Here is a 21124-nt window from a genome sequence, read left to right on the forward strand (position 1 = left end):
TCATTATATTTAAGGTTAAAAATTCTGCCCTTTCCACAGCTGATAGAGACAGTTTTATCTGCTTGGGCATCAATGCAATCCCTGCTCTCCTGTAGACTTGACCATAAACGTAAGGTACCTCCAACAGGTTCCTCAGGAAAGAAGTAGTCATGGGTAAAGTTTATCTCAGGAAACATTTTAATTTCCATAAAAGTAAAAATCCTTGAATTGTCTTGAGTCATTCATGCCATGTAGATGTTTACAGGTATAATTAAAATGTTGGTTAAAAGAACCACCCTCTGTTATTACCAGCTGACTCACATTTGGGTAGAAAGGAAAAATCAAGAGGTACCATTACCTTGACTTTCCTGATACTGTTCTTCCATTTACTACATATGAAAAGGTCAGCTCTAGTTTTCCCATTTCTCCCTATGTCTTAACATATCAGTAACAATCATTCTCTGGGAAAAGGGATACTAATACTCCATAGATAAACAAAAGTAAAGCACCTAATTTTAAAGAAAATAAATATTAGCTTCCAGGTACTTTGGGATTGGAATGAAAAGAGCGGTTATGAACCTTTGAAGTTCCTCAGCTCAGATCTTTTCTGCTTCAGTGACTAGGAAATTTCTCTTGGAAAATGTCATTTCTACTAACAATTGGTACAGAAAGAAAGGTTCTAGCATCCGTTTTGGGGGTGAATTAGGAGAACAAACCAACTAGACACAGAGTATTCCAGAGATGTAGTGGTTATGTAAGAACTGCCACTAACTTTAAAGATAATTTAAATTGTCTGGAAAAGGTGGATGCTGTAAATAGGACGAATCATGGCTCTTTTGAATTTCTAGTTCCGATTTTATTTTTGAGAACTCTAAAGGATATGTGGAGTTCTTATATTTATTTTGATTGTAAAATATAACTACACTCATTAATGAAGTCAAAGAGCTTCTTGTTAGCAAATCATGCATGGTCCAGATTGTGCCACTGAATTATGTTCATTCTTACGACATTTAATATAATTTTAATTTTCATCATAATGGTCTACATCCAGGATCTGAGTAATAAAAGTTAATACTTAGATTTCCTTTGGATTCTCGCAATCATACATCACACTTTTAAATTCTCATTAAATTACTAGGAAAGGCCTTTCACATTGAAGTGTGAGTTCCAGGAGAGCAGAGAGCAGCTATAGGATATAGTCATAAGAATAGCAGTGATTGAGTTGAAGAAGGAATTTTAGCTAAACCCTATTTTTCCAAAAATTAGTCATTGTAAGTGAACAAAAGAATTTTAGATTGTCAAATAATTCAGCAAAAGAACACATCTGAATAAAATCATATGGAGATAACTCATATTTGATTTAATTCACATTAAGAATTATATTCTAATTAACGATGTTCTAATTATAACTAACATAGAATCACAGCTTTGGGAAAAAGTAGTCTATACTAGAAGTTGAAATATAAATCATGACATAAAGGTATACTTAAACAAAATAGAAACATAATTCTACTGATATACCAAATCTGTATGATTCACCAAGCTGTGTAATTTTGGAAGGGAGTGAAATGATACTTTCACTCACCTAGACGTTCATTTACATTATACTCAAGTATAAGGTGCACTGATAACTTTTAGAATTTAAGACACTACTCTAGCTAGTTTGGTTAAATATAAAAGCTGGAGCATCTACCTTAAATTTATTTTTAATTCAATTACCAATTCAACAAATATTAATTGTACCTAATGACAGTTTGGCCCTGGACTTGTCCTTGGAATACAGTGATGTGAAAGACAGGTTCACTACATACATATATATAAAATCATACCTTCAAACCTGGCTAAGTATTCATTTTAAATAAAAAAATGAAATGCAAGAAAGCAATACACTACCATATAGTGGATGACCAGAAAACTGGCATGGTAAAGGGCCATAACGACATGTCATATCTTGTAGAAGGATACAAGGTTGTCCATAAATCAAGTTCTCGTCAATAAAATTGTTCTAGACATTGAGGGGATCAGGAAAGGAAGGCCCCAGCTCTTCAACACTAAAGAGTGGTGGCTGTGAAGGTGAGTCAGGGAAGTGTGGGTAAGGGATGGTGTGATGTAAGACTTGCTCCCGTATGTAATCCAAGAGAGAGATAGGGGGCTTTCCAGACTCTTTATTCATTCCCCACATTCTCTTCCATTGAAAGTGGAAGGTCAACCTTGTCACATGGAGGGAAAATCGCATTAAAGCTGGAGTGGGCAGCGTTCTACACCTTGTATAAGGCCCTGTGTACTCAGTATAATTTCTACCTATGCTGTGTACTTTTTAATGTTTTATACATTGTGATTTTTAAATTGAGAAACAGTTTACCTACCTACTGACATACACACATAATTGGGAAGTGTGCAAATTTTTATTATATACCTTAGTGGATTTTCGCTTATGTATACGCCTGTGAAATATAAAAAAACCTTCCCTTTCCCAGCAGGATCCCTCAAACCTTTTCCCAGATAATATGATTATACTATTTTGACTATTGAGTATGTGTTCAGAATGCATCTTTCTTAAGAGGGATATTTCTGAAAATACAGCCATAATGTCTGAAATGCCCTACCAGAAAACCTGTTATTTCCATATTAATAAATTTCATACCAGGACTGACCACACTTACATGTTGTCAGTTTAAAAATGTAGTCAGGAAATAAGTTGAAGTTATGAAGTGTGTTTTTTTCATATGTGGAAAAATGCTAATTGTTCACAAGAGGAATTACATTACACTTGGACAGATTTCCAAAGAAATCTCTATCATAAAAGTTTAGGTTTTTATTTATATACATATTTCTCTGGTAACTGCATAATATAAATTATACCCTTCTGAAGTAATATGAAAAATGATTACAATAATTATGATGATAAAAATAGCAGCTAATCCTGAAGTAGTATTTATATGCTAGGCATTATTCAGGTATTTAATACATATATTCTTGTTTTTAAAATTTTTTTAGAGAAGTTATAGGTTTACAGAAAAATCATGCATAAACTACAGAGTTCCCATATATGGCCCTATAATTTACACCTTGCATTAGTGTGGTATTTGTTACAATTGAAGAAAGAATATTATTGTTATTGTAATATTAACTATATTGTGTCATTTAACATTAGGGTCCCTGTTTGTGTTGTACAGAACGAAGGTAGTTTTATTTCTTAATTTTTATTCTAGTAACATATAGACAACCAAAAATATAATCTTTTAATTACATGAAATATATAATTCAGAGCCGTTATTTAGGATCAAACTCTTGTGGTACCGTCACCACCAACTATTACCAAAACTTTCCATCATCCCAAATAGAACATTTTAAGCCTTAACTTCATTGTAAGCCTTACATTTTAAGCCTTAACTTCATATTTCACGTACCCACCCCACCCCAAGTAACCTATATTTGAGATACTGAGTGTAAGTTTTCTTCTTCTAATAGTTCCTATCAGCGAGGTCATATAATATTTGTTCTTTTCTGCCTGGCTTATTTCACTCAACATGATGTCTTAAAGATTCATCCATGTTATTGCATGTATCAGGGCTTCATTCCTTTTTATGGGTGAATAATATTCCATTGTGTGGATATACCACATTTTGTTTATCCATTCACTGGTTGACAGACACTTGGGTTGCTTCCACTTTTGGCAACCATGAATAATGCCACTATGAATATTGGTGTGAAAATATCTGTTTGAATTGTTGCTTTCAATTCCTTGGGTATTTACCTAGAGGTGGGATTGCTGGCTCTTAACTTAATTCCTTACGTGACTATCTGAGGAAATGCCAAAATATCTTCTTCCACAGTGACTAATTCATCTTACATCCCCATGAGCAATAAATGAGTGTGTATATCTCCCCATATGTGTATATCTTCTTCAGAGAAATGTCTATTCATTTGTACACTTTTAAAAAAAAGATTTATTTTTTCATTTATTTACATCCCCCCCCCGCCCCTTCTCATTGTTTGCAGTTGCTGTCTGTTCTCTGTGTCCTTTTGCCATGTGTTCTCTGTGTCTGATTGATTTCTCTTTAGGAGGTACTGGGAACCAAACTTGGGACCTCCCATGTGGAAGAGAAGAGCTCAGTTGCCTGAGCCACCATAGCTCCCAGGTTTGTTGTGTCTCTTATTGTCTTTCCTCTCTGTATCTCTTTTATTGCATCATCCTGTTGCATCAGCTTCCTGCACCTGTCCGCCACACCAGCTTGCCTTCTCCAGGAGACTCCAGGAACTGAACTTGGGACCTCCCATATGGTTAGGTGGAAGCCCAGTTGCTTGAGCCACATCTGCTTCCCTCTTTTGCTTATTTTTTAGTTGGTCTGTTTGTTTTTTTATTGTTGAGTTGTAGGATTTCTTTATATATTCTGGATATTAAACCCTTATCAGATATGTGTTTTGCAAATTTTTCTCCCATTGACTTTCATGACTTTCATGATAAAGTTCTTGCATATATAAATGTTTTTAATTTAGATTTAGACCCATTTATATATTTTTTCTTATGTTTTGGTTGTAAAGTTTAAGAAACTATTGCCTAACACAGGATCCTGAATTTGCTTCCTTTGGTTTTCCTCTAGAAGTTCCACAATTCTTTTTCTTATATTTAGGTCTATGATCAATTTTGAGATGATTTTGGTATATGGTGCGAGTTAGGGGTCCACCTTCATACTTTTGCATATGGAGATCCAGTTTTCCCAGCACCGTATGTTGAAGAGACTGTTCTTTCCCAGTTGAATGTAACTTGGCCCTCTTGTCAAAAATCAGTTGGCCACACAGACATAAGACAAATATTGCATGGTCTCATTAATACGAACTAAACATAAAGAATAAACACATGGAGTTAATACCTTATCTAGGAGATAAGAGGAGGGCTTTGAAGAAGTACTGATACTTAATGTATGTAGAAATTTTAATTAACTTGACTGTAAATGTGTGGAAATGGATAGAATGATAGTAACACATTATAATGAGTAGCAACTGTATCATAAATAGGATTGTGGCTTAAAAAGAGAAGTCTAGGGATGTAAATGTCAGTTGAAAGAAAGCTAAAGAATAATCTAGGGACTGAATAACACAATTAACCCAGGAGAAGATGAGAATTGCGATTAATAGTACAAATTCAAGAATTTCATTCTGTGAACTAGAACAAATATATACCACTATTGCTTCTACACATGTGCATTATTGCTTTGTAAGTTTGGATTAGGGTTACAACTTCTGTAATAGAAATATATATATTTTTAAATCAGTTGGCCATGGATTTAGGATTTATTTCTGAACTCTCAATTCTATTCCATGGTCTAAATGTAAATCTTTGTGCCGGTATCATGATGCTTTGATTACTCTGGCTTTGTAATAAGTTTTAAGGTCAGAAAGTGTGATTCATCCAACTTCATTATTCTTTTCCAAAGTGGCAGTGGTTATTCAGGGCCACTTACCCTTCCATATAATTTCGATGACCAGCTTTTCCATTTTTGCAAAGAAGGTTGTTGGACTATTGATTGGGATTGTGTTGATTTTGTAAATTGCTTTGGGTAAAAGTGACATCTTAAACCATATTTAGACTTCCAGTCCATGAACAGTGAATGTCTTTCCATGTATTCAGGTAATCTTTGATTTCTTTTAGAAATGTTTTGTACTTTTCTGAATATATGTTCTTTACATCCTTGGTTAGATATTTTCCTAGATATTTGATTCTTTGGTATTGTAAATGGAATTTTTTCTTAATTTCATCTTCAGATTGTTCATTACTAGTATACAGAAACATTACTGATTTTGTATGTTGTCCTTGTACTCTGCCATATTTCTGGCAGAGCTTTGTTGTTTTTATTAGTTCCAGTAGCTTTGTTGTGGATTTTTCAGGATTTTCTGTATATCAGAGCATGTCATCTGCAAATAGGTGAATTTCCACTTCCTTGCCAATTTGGGCATCTTTAAGTTCTTTTTCTTGCCTAAATGGCTAGAACTTCCAATACAATGTTGAGTAACAGTGGCACAGTGGGCATACTAGTCTTGTTACTGATCTTAGAAAGCTTTCCATCTTTTACCACTAAGATGTTAGCTATGGGATTTTTATATACACCCTTTATCATGTTAAGAATGTTTACTTCTATTCCTAGTTTTCTAAGTTTATTTATCAAGAAGAGGTGCTGCATTTTGTCAAATCCCTTTTCTGCTTCAATAGAAATGATCATTTGGAATTTTCCTTCATTCTGTTAAAGTGTTGTATTACATTAATTAATTTTCTTATGGTGAGTCACCTTTGCATACCAGAGATAACTTCCACTTGATTATTGTGTATAATTATTTTGATGTGCTGTTGGATTAGCTTTGCTTGTATTTTATTGATGATTTTTGCATCTGTATTCATAAAACATATTGGTCTGCAGTTTTCTTTTTTTCTAGTATCTTTATCCTGATTGGGTATGAGGGCGATATTGGCCTTGTAGAATGAGTTAGGGAGTGTTCCTTCCTCTTCAATTTTTGGGAAGAGTTTGAGCAGGATTGGTGTTAATCCTTGTTGGAATGTTTGGTAAAATTCACTTGTGAAGTCACCTGGTCTTGGGGTTTTCTTGTTGTGAGGTATTTGATTGCTGATTCAATCTCTTTACAAATTGTTGATTTGTTGAGATCTACTATTTCTTATTGAATCAGTGTAGATGGTTTGTTTCTAGACATTTTTTCATTACATCTAGGTTATCTTATTTGTTGGCATCCAGTTGTTCATAGTATATTTTAACAGTACTTTTTTATTTCAACAGGGTTGGGAGTAATGTACCCCTTCTCATTTCCGGTTGTCATTTGTATCCTTTCTCCTTTTTTCTTTGTCAGTCTAGTTAAATGTTCATCAATTTTATTGATCTTTTCAAGGAAACAAATTTAGCTTTATTTTGTTGATTCCATTTTTTATTCTCTATTTCAGTTATTGCCACCCTAGTCTTTATTTCTTCCTTCCGCTCATTTTGGTTTTAATTTGTTTTTTTCTACATCCTCCAGTTTTGAGGTTAGGTCACTATATAGAAATGTGTCTTCTTTTTTAATGTAAGCATTTAGAGTTATAATTTCTGTCTCAGAACTGCCTTTTTGCATGTCATAATTTTTTGCATGATGTGTTTTCATTTTCTTCACCTCAATATATTTCCTAATTTCCCTTGTGATTTCTTCTCAGACTCATTGGTTATATAAGAGTATGTTGTTTAATTTCTATACATTTTAAAATTTCCAGTTCTCTCTCTATTTTTGATTTCTAGTGTTAGTCCATTATGGTTGGAAAAGATACACTGTATGATTTCAATACATTTGAATTTACTGTGACCTTTTCGTGATTTAACATATGGTCTATCCTAGAGAATGACCCATGTACTCTAGGTGAGAATATACTTTCTGCTGCTGTTAGATGAAGTCATTTTTTTAAAAAAGATTTATTTATTTATTTCTGTACTTTATTTCTCTTCCTTCCCCTCCCCCTGCCCCCAGTTGTCTGCTCTCTGTCCATTCGCTGTGTTTTCTGTTGTGTCCACTTCTGTTCTTGTCAGCAGCTCGAGAATCTGTGTCTCTTTTTGTTGCATCATCTTGCTGCGTGAGCTCTCCGTGTGTGCGGCACCACTCCTGGGCAGGCTGCATTTTCTTTCGCACTGGGCGGCTTTCCTTATGGGGAGCACTCCTTGTGCATGGAGCTCCCCTACGCGGGGGACACCCCTGCATGGCAGGGCACTCCTTGCACACATCAGCACTGCGTGTGGGCCATCTCTACACAGATCAAGGAGGTCCTGGGTTTGAACTGCCGACCTCCCATGTGGTAGGCGGCTGCTCTACCCATCGAGGTGTTTTTAATAGATCTGTTAAGGCTAGCTGGTTCTGAGTATTGTTCAAGTCTTATATTTCCTTATTTTTCTTCTGTTTATCCATTATTGAAAGTGGTGTTTTGAAATCTCCTATTATTATGAAGAGAACCATCAATTACTCCCTCCAAATTTGTCAATATTTGTTTCACATACTTGGGGCCTCTGCTGTTAGATACATACATATTTATAGTTGTTATGTTTTCTTTTTGAATTGATCCCTTTATGAGTATATGATGACTCTCTTTTTCCCTTATAACAGTTTTTGACAGTCTATTTTATCTGTTATTATTATAGCCACCACAGCTCTGTTTGGTTACTATTTGCATGGTATATATTTTCCCTTCTTTTTACTTACAACCTACTCATGTCTTTGAATTTAAGTTAAGTCTCTTGTAAATAGCATATAGTTGGGTTATACTTTTTTATCCATTCTGCCAATCTTTGTCTTTTGACTGGAGAGTTCAATCTATTTACATTTAAACTATCTACTGATAATGCAGTACTTTCTTCCGTCATTTTGCTATTTCACCTCTGTAAGTTTTGTTTTTTTTTAAAAGATTTATTTATTTATTTCTCTCCCCGCCCTGGTTGTCTGTTCTCTGTGTCTATTTGCTGCATCTCATTTGTCCGCTTCTGTTGTTGTCAGCAGCACGGGTATCTGTGTCTCTTTTTGTTGCTTCATCTTGCTGCGTCAGCTCTCCGTGTGGGCGGCGCCATTCCTGGGCAGGCTGCACTTTCTTTCACGCTGGAAGGCTCTCCTGATGGGCGCACTCCTTGCATGTGGGACTCCCCTCCGCTGGGGACACTGCTCCGTGGCACGGCACTCCTTGCGCGCATCAGCACTGCGCATGGACCAGCTCCACATGGGTCAAGGAGGCCCAGCGTTTGAACCGCGAACCTCCCATGTGGTAGGCGGACGCCCTAACCACTGGGCCAAGTCCACCACTCCTCTGTAAGTTTTATACCTCTTTTGACCCTCAATTCTTCCATCAATGCCTACTTCCATATTTTTTTATTGTACCATTTTGAGTCCCTTTTCATTTCTTTCTGAATATGTTTTTCCTACATTTTCTTTGTGGTTACTGTGAGGTTAAAATTTAATATTCTAGATCTGTAACAATCATAGTTGATTTGATACCAACCTATGTCCAACAACATATACATGAAACCTTTTTTTTTGGTCTCGTTACAAATTTTATCTTTGTACACTCTATGTCAAAACCATCAATTTAGCATTACCTTTTATGCATTTGCATTTTGGCATCTCTAAGAATTAAAGACTGGAGTTACCTAAGAAAAATTATATACAATATTATTGACCTTTATAATTATCTGTATAGTTACCATTCTGGGAGGTTTTTACTTCTTTATGTCACTTTGAACCACTCTCCAGTGTTCTTTTCTTTCAATCTGAAGAATTCCCTATAGCATTGCTTTCAGGGCAGGTCTTTTGGTAATGAACTCTGTCAGCTTTTATTTATCTGGAATTGTCTTAACCTCTCATATTTGAAAGAAAGTCTGGCTGGATGTAAAATTCTTGGCTGGCAATTGTTTTCTTCCAGCATTTTAAATAATTTGTACCTCTGCCTTCTTGCTTCCATGGTTTCTGATGAAAAATGGACACTTATTCTTTTATTGGGATTCCCTTGTACATAATTTGTTTCTTGTCTCTTGCAGCTTCGAGAACCGAGAACCGTATCCTTCTGTTTGGTATTGGATATTTTGATTACTATGTGTCTAGACATAGTTCTCTGTGAATTTATCTTGCTCAGGGTTTATTGGGTTTCTTGAACATGCACATTCATGTCTTTCATTAAATTTGGGAAGTTTACTGCCATTATTTCTTTGAATATCCCTTCTGCCCCTTTCTTTCTTTTCCTTCTGGGACTCCCATAATGCATATATTGGTACACTTGATGGTGTCCCAGAGGCTGTTTAGACTCCATTATATTCTTTTTTATTCTTCCTTTTCCTCAGGCTGAATCATTTCAATTGTCTTTTCTTTGAAATCACTGATTCTTTCTTCTGCCACTTCTAAACTGCTGTTGAAACTGTCTAGGAAATTTTTCATGTTATTGTGTTTTTCAATTCCAGTATTTTTTGAAAGATTCCCATATTGATTAGTGACTGTTTTCTGCATATCCTTTAGTTTTTTTCTCTATGTTTTACTTTATTTCCTTGAGCACAGGTGAGGATCATGTCTTTAACTCTGTCCAATAAGTCCAAAATCTGGTCCTCTTCATTGAAGGTTTCTGGATTTTTATCTTGTTCCTTTGGATGGGCCGGCTTTTCCTGTTTCTTTGTCTTGTAGTCTTTTGTTGCATACTATATATTTTAATATTTTAAAGTGTTAACTCTTTAACTGAGAATTGAGTCCCTGAGCTTCTTTTGCCTTAAATTTATGCCCAGCTAGTAATATGACAGAGATTTTTCTTGAATGCCAGAAACTAATCAAAACAAACAAACCAAGGCAGAAAGCACCTCTCACTACCTTTGGTGACAACCTGAAGGTATTTTGTAAAAGAGATTAGAATCTACAATGAACTTTAAGTAAAGAAGATTACCTTCAATATGTGGTGGGTCTCATCCAATAAACTGGAGGTTTTAAGGGTGAAAACAGGGTTCCAAGGATCAGAAGAAATTATGCCTTAACTTCGCCCTCTACCACCTCCTGACTAAGGAATTCAGTCAAGATTTAAATGACACCCTTACCAGAATTTCCAGTCACTGGCCTGCCCTATGGGATTCTGACTTGCCAGGCCCCAAAGTTATGTTAATTCCATATAACATATATCTTATTGGTTTTACTTCTCTCATACTGGTAGGTACTCTATTATTATTATCATTTTGATGATGAGTGGTTAAATAATTTGTTGAAAGCTAACAAACCAGTAAGGAAGAGAGTCAGGATTTGAACCCAGGAAGTGTGAGGGCAGAGCCCTTAGCTGTTGTGATGGTTAGGCTAATGTGTCAACTCAGCCAGGTAATTGTGCCCGTTGTTTGGTCAAGCAAGCACTGGGATAATTGTAATATAAGGAGAGTTGTTTGGTCAAGCAAGCACTGGGATAATTGTAATACAAGGACATTATGAATTTTTGTCACCAGGGACTTTACTGCATAGGTAGCTGATAATATCTACATCAATCAGGGAGATTGCCCTCAGCAATGAGTGACATTTTGTTTTATCCAATCAGTTGAATGCCTTAAAAGGGGAAGTGATTTCAGCATTCAGAGAGTTTCCCAGCTCATCTTTGGACGGCCAACATCCCCGGAAATTCATCAAGGACCCTCACTGGACTTTCACTGGAGCCCCTGGTTTGCAGCCTACCTGCAGAACCTGGTCTTGTGCATCCTCACAGTCACATGAAACTCTTGTAAAATCTCATACTACTGACAGATATCTCCTGTTGAGTCTGTTTCCCTAGAGAACCCTGACTAATACACCCTTACTCACTATTCCATATGCCAAGGTAAGATCCAGAAGCACAACACAGCTAGATTATTAAACAACGAGCTACTGCAAAATTCCTTTTTCCTCTTCCTCTGAGCTTTCTAGTAAACAGTCTTTTTTTTTTTTAATTTCTCTCCTCTCCCCCCCTCCCCCTGTTGTCTGCTCTCTGTGTCCATTCGCTGTGTGTTCTTCTGTGTCCGCTTGTATTCTTGTCAGCGGCACCCAAAATCTGTGTCTCTTTTCACTGTGTCATCTTGCTGGGACAGCTCTCCATGTGTGCGGCGCCACTCCTGGGCAGGCTGCGCTTTTTTTTTTTGTATAGGACGGCTCTCCTTATAGGGCACAGTTCTTGTGCATGGGGCTGCCCTACACGGGGAACACCCCTGTGTGGCCATGGCACTCCTTGAATGCATCAGCACTGTGCATGGGCCAGCTTACCACATGGGTCAGGAGGCCCTGGGTTTGAATCCTGGACCTCCCATGTGGTAGGCAGATGCTCTATCCATTGAGCCAAATCCACTTCTCTAGTAAACAGTCTTTATCATATGGTAAGGTCAGTTTCTATGACCTCAATCCTCTTGCAGTCTGAATATTACATGATATTTGTTGTTTGCAATTGTTTTGGCATTAAGAGACAGACAAAAAAGACATTTAACTCAAGGTAAAGCAAATAAATAATTAAGAATCATTATAGTTATTCACTTCTCACTTAAAAAAATGGCAGCATGACCACAACTAAAACCTCCTTCGAAGCTACTGCAAGATTATCTTCCATTTCTGCCTCTATTTTAATAAAACAAAAAGTATCTATATATACCTAAATATGTTATTTGCTCATTATATTCTAAGAATTTCAACTCTAATTCCAGATTCACAAGTTACATTGTAGAAATAAAATAAATGCTTATTATTACATGCAACTCCCATATTTTCTTTCCTTTAAGTTACCTTAGATTGCTTTCTTCTTTTATCATGAGGAATCTGAACATTTGAATTGAAAATTGTATTATTTTCTCCTCTGTGAAGACCCTTAATTAGTTCTCATGAATCAAGGGAAAATGATCTGTCATTATTGCCTTTACAAATCAAGAGTAAAATACAAATGCTTGAGAAGATTGATGATCAGGGAGAGAAAAAATGATGGAATGAAAGATGACTGCACACACAGTATATGGTCATTCATTTTTTACCCCAAATAAACTGATCACTGCTCATGAATATGGGTCTAATTCTAATTTGGGCAGCATACAAAGCACAGCCCTCTGAGGAGGAATGTGGGCAGCATTTTCTTGATTCTCTTGCTAGAATATACCAAGTAGGTCTCTCTCCCTTGTTGGTACAATCAAATAACTCTTCAGTGAAGGATTATAAACAGTGAATGCAGGAGGCTTTCCTTCACTCTGAATTCTAAATACACATTAAGAGATGAAAGTTTTTCTCTTCCCACTGAAACTAAGCAACTAAATTCAGTATGTGGGGTCAGGAATTGCCCTGGCATTAGCCATGGCAGATCTAATTTCTTGGCACCATGTGAACAGAACAGAAAAGAAAAAAAAGAGAAAAGAAAAGATAAACCATCCTCAGTCCAACTGCCATCCTGATGAAGATATGGCCTCGTCTCCACACCTGTACTCTTACATACGCATGTACTAACTTGGCTCTTTCGACGTTGATGGTCTCAACTACAGAAAGTAATAGGGGTTTTTAAACAAGCAACCGGCTATTTTGAGATGTCATTACTGAGTTTCTCCTAGTCATGGGTTAGTCAGCAGAACAAGAGCTTTCTGACTATACATGGTAGAAATGAGCCCTTCTAAGATTTTCTAAATCCTTCCTATGCTCATAACAAGATTCCTCCAGTCAACTTCTAGAGGATGGGAAGTAGGAGCACATTACCAGTTAAAGACACCCAAATGAGTCAGAAGCCTTGTCTAGCAGTTTAACTGGGCTGTACTACAAATATGCTGTAATAGAAATGCCACATTAAATTAGAGTTGAAGCAGAGAAGAAAGCTCTTTCATTTTAGAAAGGGGGAATGTGTTAAAAAAAAAAAAAAGGCAACCTCTTACCTTTTGTAGCAATTCGTACACACTGGGTTTTAGTTTCCTGTTAGAATAAAAATGAAAGAAAATAGTCAGAAACAGAGAAGGTTTCATGTTTCATGATCTTTCTATTATGAAGATCAATCTAGAGTCACAAAGTAGGATTATAAAGGATAGAATTCCAGTATGAAGAAAATAATTTTATTTTTTACACGTGCTCTCAGAGAGATTTAAAAAAAATTAAAATAAGAGCTTTAAAAATTTTCCAGCATTTTCTGAAGATTTAGATCTCTGCTTTCCCTTTATAATGGGACAAGACATCGCCATCTTGTCTGGAATACGTAGTACAATAGAGCGCTCTGTTTGCATTTATTGTACTTTCTGAACTACCAGAAAGAAAATGCATTTACAAAGCTAATTTAAGCCAGATACAAATATAAATTTTATTTTCACCTCACATCTACAGACTTACACTGAAGCCGAATATTACATGCACTCTCACTTGGATCCCTGTATGATTAAAGAGCTAAATGAGGGTAGTTAGAAAATTCATCAACAAATTGCATCACAGTTACAGGACTGTAATTTATCTTTAAAAATATTTTTAAATTTAACTCTTAGGGGAAAAATGTTTCCCAGCATAGAAAAACTTCTTCCTTTCGTCTGACAGATGAGGGAGAGGAAGCAGAAGTAGGAAAGGAATTTTCCTTTTTCTTTTTTTAATGATCTGGAGTACTGGCAGGGGGTGGCAGACACGTGCTGTTCTAGGCTGATATTTCACTCCTTTGGGTTTTGGTTCCTTCAGTGTATATGCCGGAATATGTAATAGGTGGGGGGAAATGTCAAAGTCAGTGAACAAAACAGAAGCTCTTTTGAAGATGCATTCCTAACTCATTTTGAATGGGTCTGTATGTCTATAAGCCAAAAAAGTTGATGATTTTCTTTAGGTCTATGATTTTTATAGTAAACAAAACAAAGCAAAATCTAATTAGTAATTAAAAATAAAATTTGCACTACTTTACTAAATCGTTACCAAGGCCTTCATAGTAAGCTGCAAGAGATTATTTCGATTCCAGTATATGTCCAAAGAGATTCTAATTTCCTATAATTGTACAATGCCTATTAACTGTATCACTACTATGAGCCTCTGCTGGGGAGAGCCACATCAATTTTGAAGCCTCTTTGCCAGGAGAGCTGTGAAATATATTGCTATTACTATACTTTGATTTACCACAGTGTAGCTGCATCAACAATTAGAAGAGAAAATTCCTATCAAAACTTTTAAATGGTGTCAGAGAAAATCCTTTATAAGTAACAGACATTCATTAACACTCCTCTCATACTAATGACAGAGTAAGAAAAGTTAATTTAGAATTTCTAACCTCTCTAAAACCCAAACACAGAACTGTATTTTCTATTCCTAAACCACTCTATACCTAAAATGGAATAGTGATTTTCTTAGTCTTCTCTTGTAGGAGCATTGAAGTCATACCACTGGTAGGGAATGCCTACAAGGGAAGTGGGCATAGGACTCCCAGTTATAAAGAAATAAGGGAGAAGGAGAAATCATCTTCCACCATGAGCAGCTTCTGGCTTTGGGTACATCTTAGAAGATGTTGGGATGTTCTTCCTTGTGATGCATTGTAAGCTAACCATGAAGGTAAGCAGAAAGATAAAATGTTCTTTCAAAGATGGCTCAATAGCCAGTGAATGCCCTACATTCTCATGGCCCTTGCAGAAATGCAAACAGGTCATATGGAATGTCTTCTTATTAAACTATTCTAAGATATAACAGGACTAGGCCAATCTAATGGCACATCAAATACTTTACATCATGACACAGGTTTCTACCTCAGCGAATCAATTACCCAAACCCAGCCATTTCCTATATACCTATAAGTATACAGGAACATCATCCTTCAGTTGGATTGTAAATGGGGCAAGCGTCAATTCTCAATATTATTTTCTAACTTTCTCTGCAATCAATCAATCAACTAAATGAAATAAAGTAAATTTTATGAAAAAAAAATCTTTCAAAGAAAACATCATGGGGCATGAAAGATCAGGTTGCTTCCCCACATATGGAACGCCTATTAATCCTAATTTCTCTGTGTATTATCCTCCTCCATATTCACTTGGGATCAGTAAAAGTGCTCAAAAACAACTGTGTCCAAAATGGAAAATGCAGGAGCCTCCAGGGGAACAGAAAGCCAGCTTCTCTAAAGGCTCAGCACCCAACCACGTGCAGGCAGCCTTATGTTTAGATTTTGTCAGATGTACCACAGGTGCCCTACTACTTTGTCATAGGAGGGTTGTTACGTGTAGATACTATTTGGCTTGTACCACCTGAAAAGTTTATAAGGGTTTATTAGCCTGCTGTGGAACATGCATTTTGTTTAGCCTGCAGTAAACGTAATCTTTTGATGTGTGCCAATATCGAGCAAAGGGGGCAGAATAATGCCTGGTACATCGTGGGGGTGGGCCCTGGAAGCAACAAACCCAACTTCTCAAACCATTTTACTCACAATTGCCATTGTGGACTGTCTTGAAGAAGGCTCCAGTAGAAATAGTTACTAGGAAATAAGAATCCTGTGAAATGAAACCGGCATGAAGCCTCAGCCCTACATTAGACCCTAAACCAGCAGTGTTAGAAACAATTCTTTCCCTCTTTTTTTCCCCTCAAACAAATGCTACCGAGTAGCTTTCCCCAGAGCAGCGAGGAGGAAGCAAATCTTGGTGGAAGCTCACCTTCTCCACACTGCTCATTGCCTGGAAATAGATGTTGTATCCTTTGCGTGGAGCCAGAGGTGGGTTCCAAAACCCCTGGTAGGTTCTATTGTCCCCCACTGTGAATGGGGCAGGCTCAGGTAGATTGCCTGGGGGCAGCTCTGCAGCAAAGTAGTAGGGTGCTCCTCCGCTCAGGGCATTTTGGTAGGTGACAGGCACCTGGTAGCATTCCATGGCTCCAGCTTCCCTCTTGGTGCGGTGAGGGTGCAGCTCTTCAACAACGATCTGATAGGCACTTTTGTGGAGCAAGCAAGCAAGACACATTTAGAGATTAGAAATACTAATATTGTTCAATAAAGGAACAAAAGAACCTCATATTTACATGCCCTGTTTAAGAGTGTGTACCATCAGCCTTAACACAATGCACTCTTATTTTCAGCTATGTCGCATTAAAACAGAATTGCATGTTGATTCTGCTCCCCCCTAAACCCAATGTAGTTAGTGAGGAACTCAATAAAACAAGAAAAAGAACCACAGAACGCCCCGCATTTTTAACATGTTGAGAAATAAGCCACCCCAAAAAGGAATCTGACCGTTAACCAGAGATACATAACAGATTAAGTTCTTTGTCTGATATCTTTAAAGGCTTAAAGTTAACATTTTCCTTTGAAATGATAGGCGGGCAGGCCCAGCTCCAAGACCGCCTGCGGCACTGCTCAAAGTGCCAGTTTGCAGTTGTCATCGCAGTAGAGACCGAATGTGCCGACAGGCTTTTCCACCTCTTGACCTTGCCACGGCATCTACATTGGCTCAGAGCTGTACAGATCTAAAGTACAAGCGACATGCTGCAATAGGAGCACAGATGGACAGAAATCTGTCCTCACCACGAAAATAGACTGCCACCTTCTTCTAGAGTTGTTAATAATAAAATGTTACAAATTGCAGAAACAGATGGCCTTTGGCCTATTAAAGCTCTTACCCAAACCTTCTCATATCTTTCTTAAAAGTCTTGAAAGATTTCTACAGTAGCCATTATTTTACAAAGAAGAGGGGAAAAAAATGCAACTTTATAAAGAGGATAAAACTCCCTAATCACTAATAGAATAGTTTCCATCAATTGCTGGTATATTAATAATATTCAAAGACTAATAATATTATCTCCTTGTAGGAAATTTTATTGGGTAAAGTATGTCTTAGACATTTAAATGCTATCTATATTCAAGAGAAATGTTTCTGAATTCCTCAAAAGTATGACAAAATGTATTAGGCTAGTTTAGATAAATTGTATAGAAATATCTGTGTGAAGTGTTGCATGTTTGGATCTTGATTCTCTAAGCAAATATGTTCCTTCTACATGGGGAAAATTGTCCATCTTCAATAGTTCTCCAGCAGAAATGGGGTATTATCTTTCATTGGCTTCCACAAAAAGAAAGAGGGGAGCATGAGAAAGGATGCATGTGAAATGCATGAGCAGAGCTAAACTTGCATCGATGATAATTCAGAACTTAGAATCTGGTAGAAAATTCTAACTTACTATAAACTCTGATACCTACACAAAAGATTTTGATATTTTAAAAGAAAAGAGCTTTATAAAACATTTTTTCTTCCTACTCACTCAAGTTCTAATTTTCTATTAATATACTTCTAAGAAAATTGTAGGTTGGTATCCTCTAGAAAAGGGACAGAAATTAACTGTGTTAATGACAGAAGTCAAGATTCAAGGAGAAACATATGCTATTTGAAATCATGTATGCTGCAATATTCACCTCTGCTAATTTGGGTCCCTAGCCTTCTAGAAATGCTATTGATGAGATGCTTGCTCTCTGAAATGTTCATGAAGCAGGCACTTGTTAATGTTTTCTTTTGCCCTGATACTCAAACCAAGCTGAAATTATACTTGTATTCTTCTATAACATCACTCAGAATTCCTTTTCTCCAGTTTAAAATCTTGGCTTACTCATATCTGCTATACTGCGTGCTTTCCTCACAGAACACCCTCAACATGCTATCTGTTCAGCATACTGAAAATATGGAAAGTATCTCTCCATGGAACGATATTGCTCAAAATCCGCCAGTGGCATTTCACTGTCATCAGTTGGGCTCAGTCGTCAATCAGCTCCTTTCAAGACACACTGCTTTCCTCATCTGTTTCTAGCTTTCCTCAAGCACATGGAGAAGGAATGTGTATAATCTGTACCAAGATCAAGTGTAATCTTGGTGGGTCCTTAGAAGGTATTTACACTTAAGTGAACAGTAGCTATAAATATAACTGAATTCACAATGAGGTGAGATCTCAAGTAACTTGAGAAGGAATGCTAAACTAAAAATTCTAAAATACATTTTTATAAGGCATTATTTTCATTTCATTTTTCAGTTTTTCTTAGCATGCTGTTCTCTAATTGTGTACATCTAATTTTCTTAGATGTTTTTCCCTGCTACTTTCTCATTTATCAATACAAATTAATTAGAGGGCTGAAAACACGAAATGAGGAATCAAATTAGAAGTTATTTGACTGATTACATGAAATGGGCCTGTGTTTTCTTATTCTTGTTGTTGTCTAATTATCTAATGGTACTTAATTCCAGGTAGAACTAAATATATTTGAGCATAGTACTCTAGCAATTAAAATATTCCAAAGTCACCTGAATATTTTTATTCACTCTACTCATATATATTCCCTATTCCCTTTAATTAAAATAAAAAAAAAACACACACTTCTACCATTACATCAAATCAATATACTGGCATCATGAATATTCATCCAATACACAAATAAGATTTCCTTATGGTTATAAAATTTTAAAAATGATTTACATGTTACTGTATTATAATATAATCTAATTAAACATTGGCATTTAGGTATTTCAGTTTTTCAGTATTCTTACGACAGACTTCTTAAGATCCCACAGCCACCACTGCTTACACTGCCTTATTTCCAACGTTGCAATGATAAATGGAGCAAAGGTTTAGGTAGGAATCCTCTCTGGTCACTGTCACATTACCTTCTGGCCACCTCTTCCACCATTAAACATACTAGTTGGTATGCTCGTGGCTTCCCTATTTTTGTAGGAAGGACAATTATTTCCTCTATCAGTGAAGCTCAAAATCATGGCATTAACTTCAACAAATTCTATCTCTTTTGTAATTTCTCCTTTATCATGCCTTTAAAAATACTATTTCCTAACAATCCCACTGCTTCCCTCATGAGAGATGTATTTATAACTATATGCTTATAGTACTGGTCTAGTGTCTTGCCTTCTGTTTGTTCTGCATTTAGTCCAGCCAGCCACCCAAACATCCATTTAAACAATTTTTTTTTTCAGTGTTCTCTTGTCCTCTGCATGCCATATACTTTCCACGGAGAATCCAAAAATCAAAACAAAACAAAACATTTTGAACCTGCTTATCTTTTTCTGAAACTCCAATTTGTACATTAACTACTCTTCTCTAAATCTGTATCTTGTCAAAACTATGTGATATCATTGTCTATAAGACAAAATCTATATTCTTTACTCTAGAATTAATATCTTAACCACGTCCCCTTGTTTTATATCTGTTCTTGCTCTCACTACCTCCTGATATATTATCCATTTAAAACTGATATGATATTTGTAAGCTAAGCTCATCATACATATATGGTCAAAGGGATTCCTCTTTCTTTAAATCTAGCTCTCCTACTTCTTTTATAAAGTTTCCTTGACTAGTTTAGTCTTCAGTATTTACTCATTCCAAAGCCAACAGAAGTAAGTCTTGGGGAAGAGGTTGATGAGTGATGAAGTGTGGGGTAGAGGTCAGAATTTTGTAGAGTGCTTCTCCAATCTAGTCCTAACCCATCCACGCCAACCTAATGTCACAGATATTGTGATAAAAACCATCAGGACAACTCTTCAGGAATTCTGGGATTAACATGGTCCCAAACCACTGTCTTTTAATATTAATGCTTGTATCATTACCATGGTATATTATAAATACTACCTGATTTTATACTGTTATATATATATATTTCAAGCATATGTGTTTCTTTAGTACATTATAAGCTCCTTCCTTCCTTCCTCCCCCCCCCCCCCCCACCTCCCTGCCACTTCCTTGCTTTCTATGTACCTGGGCCAGAGACTGAACTTGGGACCCCGAATGTGGAAAGCCAGCACTCAACCAGTGAGCAACGTCAGCTCCCCTGAGTTGGTTTTTTCATTTGTTTTGCTTGTTGTTTTTTGGTTTATTTGTTTTTAGGAGGCACTGGGAACCAAACCCGACCCCGGGACCTCCCATGTCTGTTTCCCAATCATTTGAGCCACATCTGCTCCCTGTCACATATATTTTTAACTCCAGTGCCCAATCATTCAATCAAAAAATATTTATTTAGAGCCCACTGTATGCCATGCACTACTTAAGTACTAAGATTATAGTCATAAACATAGTAGTCAAAGTCTCTGCTCTCATTAAGTTCACATCCTAGAGGGGAGGCACAAATGAACCATAAAACAATCAAGTAAATTAAAAAATAAACACAAATAAATATACGTCAAAAGGGGATAAGGGCTATAAATAAAAAATGCAATATATATGGGGGGATCAAGAAAGGCCTACTTGATAAAGTGTCCTTTGGGCAGAGACCTGAAGGAAGAATGCTTTGTGGGTGTATGCACTAATTATTTCTCGTGGTATAACAAATTACCCTAAACCTCTGTGGCTCAAAATGACAAACACTGATTATCTCAAAATTTAGGTGGGTCAGAATTTGGAAGAGTCTTATTAGTTAGATGGTTCTGGCTCAGGGTTTCTCATGAGGCCACAATCATGGCACTGACTGGGGTTGAAGTCATCTAAAGGGATGATTAGGATTAGAGATGGCAGATACTTATATGTGCTTCCAAGTCTCGCATGTGGCTGTTGGCCAGAGGCCTCAGCTCCTCCCTACAGGGGCCTCTCCAGGGGGAGAGGGTCCTGATGCTATGGCAACTAGCTGTCCCCAGAGTGAATAATCTATGAGATGGAGTGGCCAAGACAGAAGACTCAGTGCCTTTTTATGACCTAACCTCCAAAATGGTATGCT

At 36.7% G+C, this 21124-nt stretch overlaps 1 protein-coding gene across 7 annotated transcripts in view; it reads right to left on the reverse strand.

The window, feature by feature from the left end:
• Positions 1-21124, reverse strand: part of PTPRK (protein tyrosine phosphatase receptor type K) — a 575029-nt gene that overhangs the window by 100513 nt on the left and 453392 nt on the right. For all 7 annotated transcript variants that reach the window (XM_058307405.2, XM_058307403.2, XM_058307411.2 and 4 more), the window contains exons 12-13: positions 16092-16365; positions 13371-13407 (exon numbers count right to left, since the gene is read on the reverse strand). In XM_058307405.2, coding sequence (XP_058163388.1) covers positions 13371-13407; positions 16092-16365 — 311 coding nt within the window. The remainder of the gene's footprint in view (positions 1-13370; positions 13408-16091; positions 16366-21124) is intronic.

The sequence above is a fragment of the Dasypus novemcinctus genome, chromosome 11, assembly GCF_030445035.2.
Source record: "Dasypus novemcinctus isolate mDasNov1 chromosome 11, mDasNov1.1.hap2, whole genome shotgun sequence".
Lineage (NCBI taxonomy): Eukaryota > Metazoa > Chordata > Mammalia > Cingulata > Dasypodidae > Dasypus > Dasypus novemcinctus.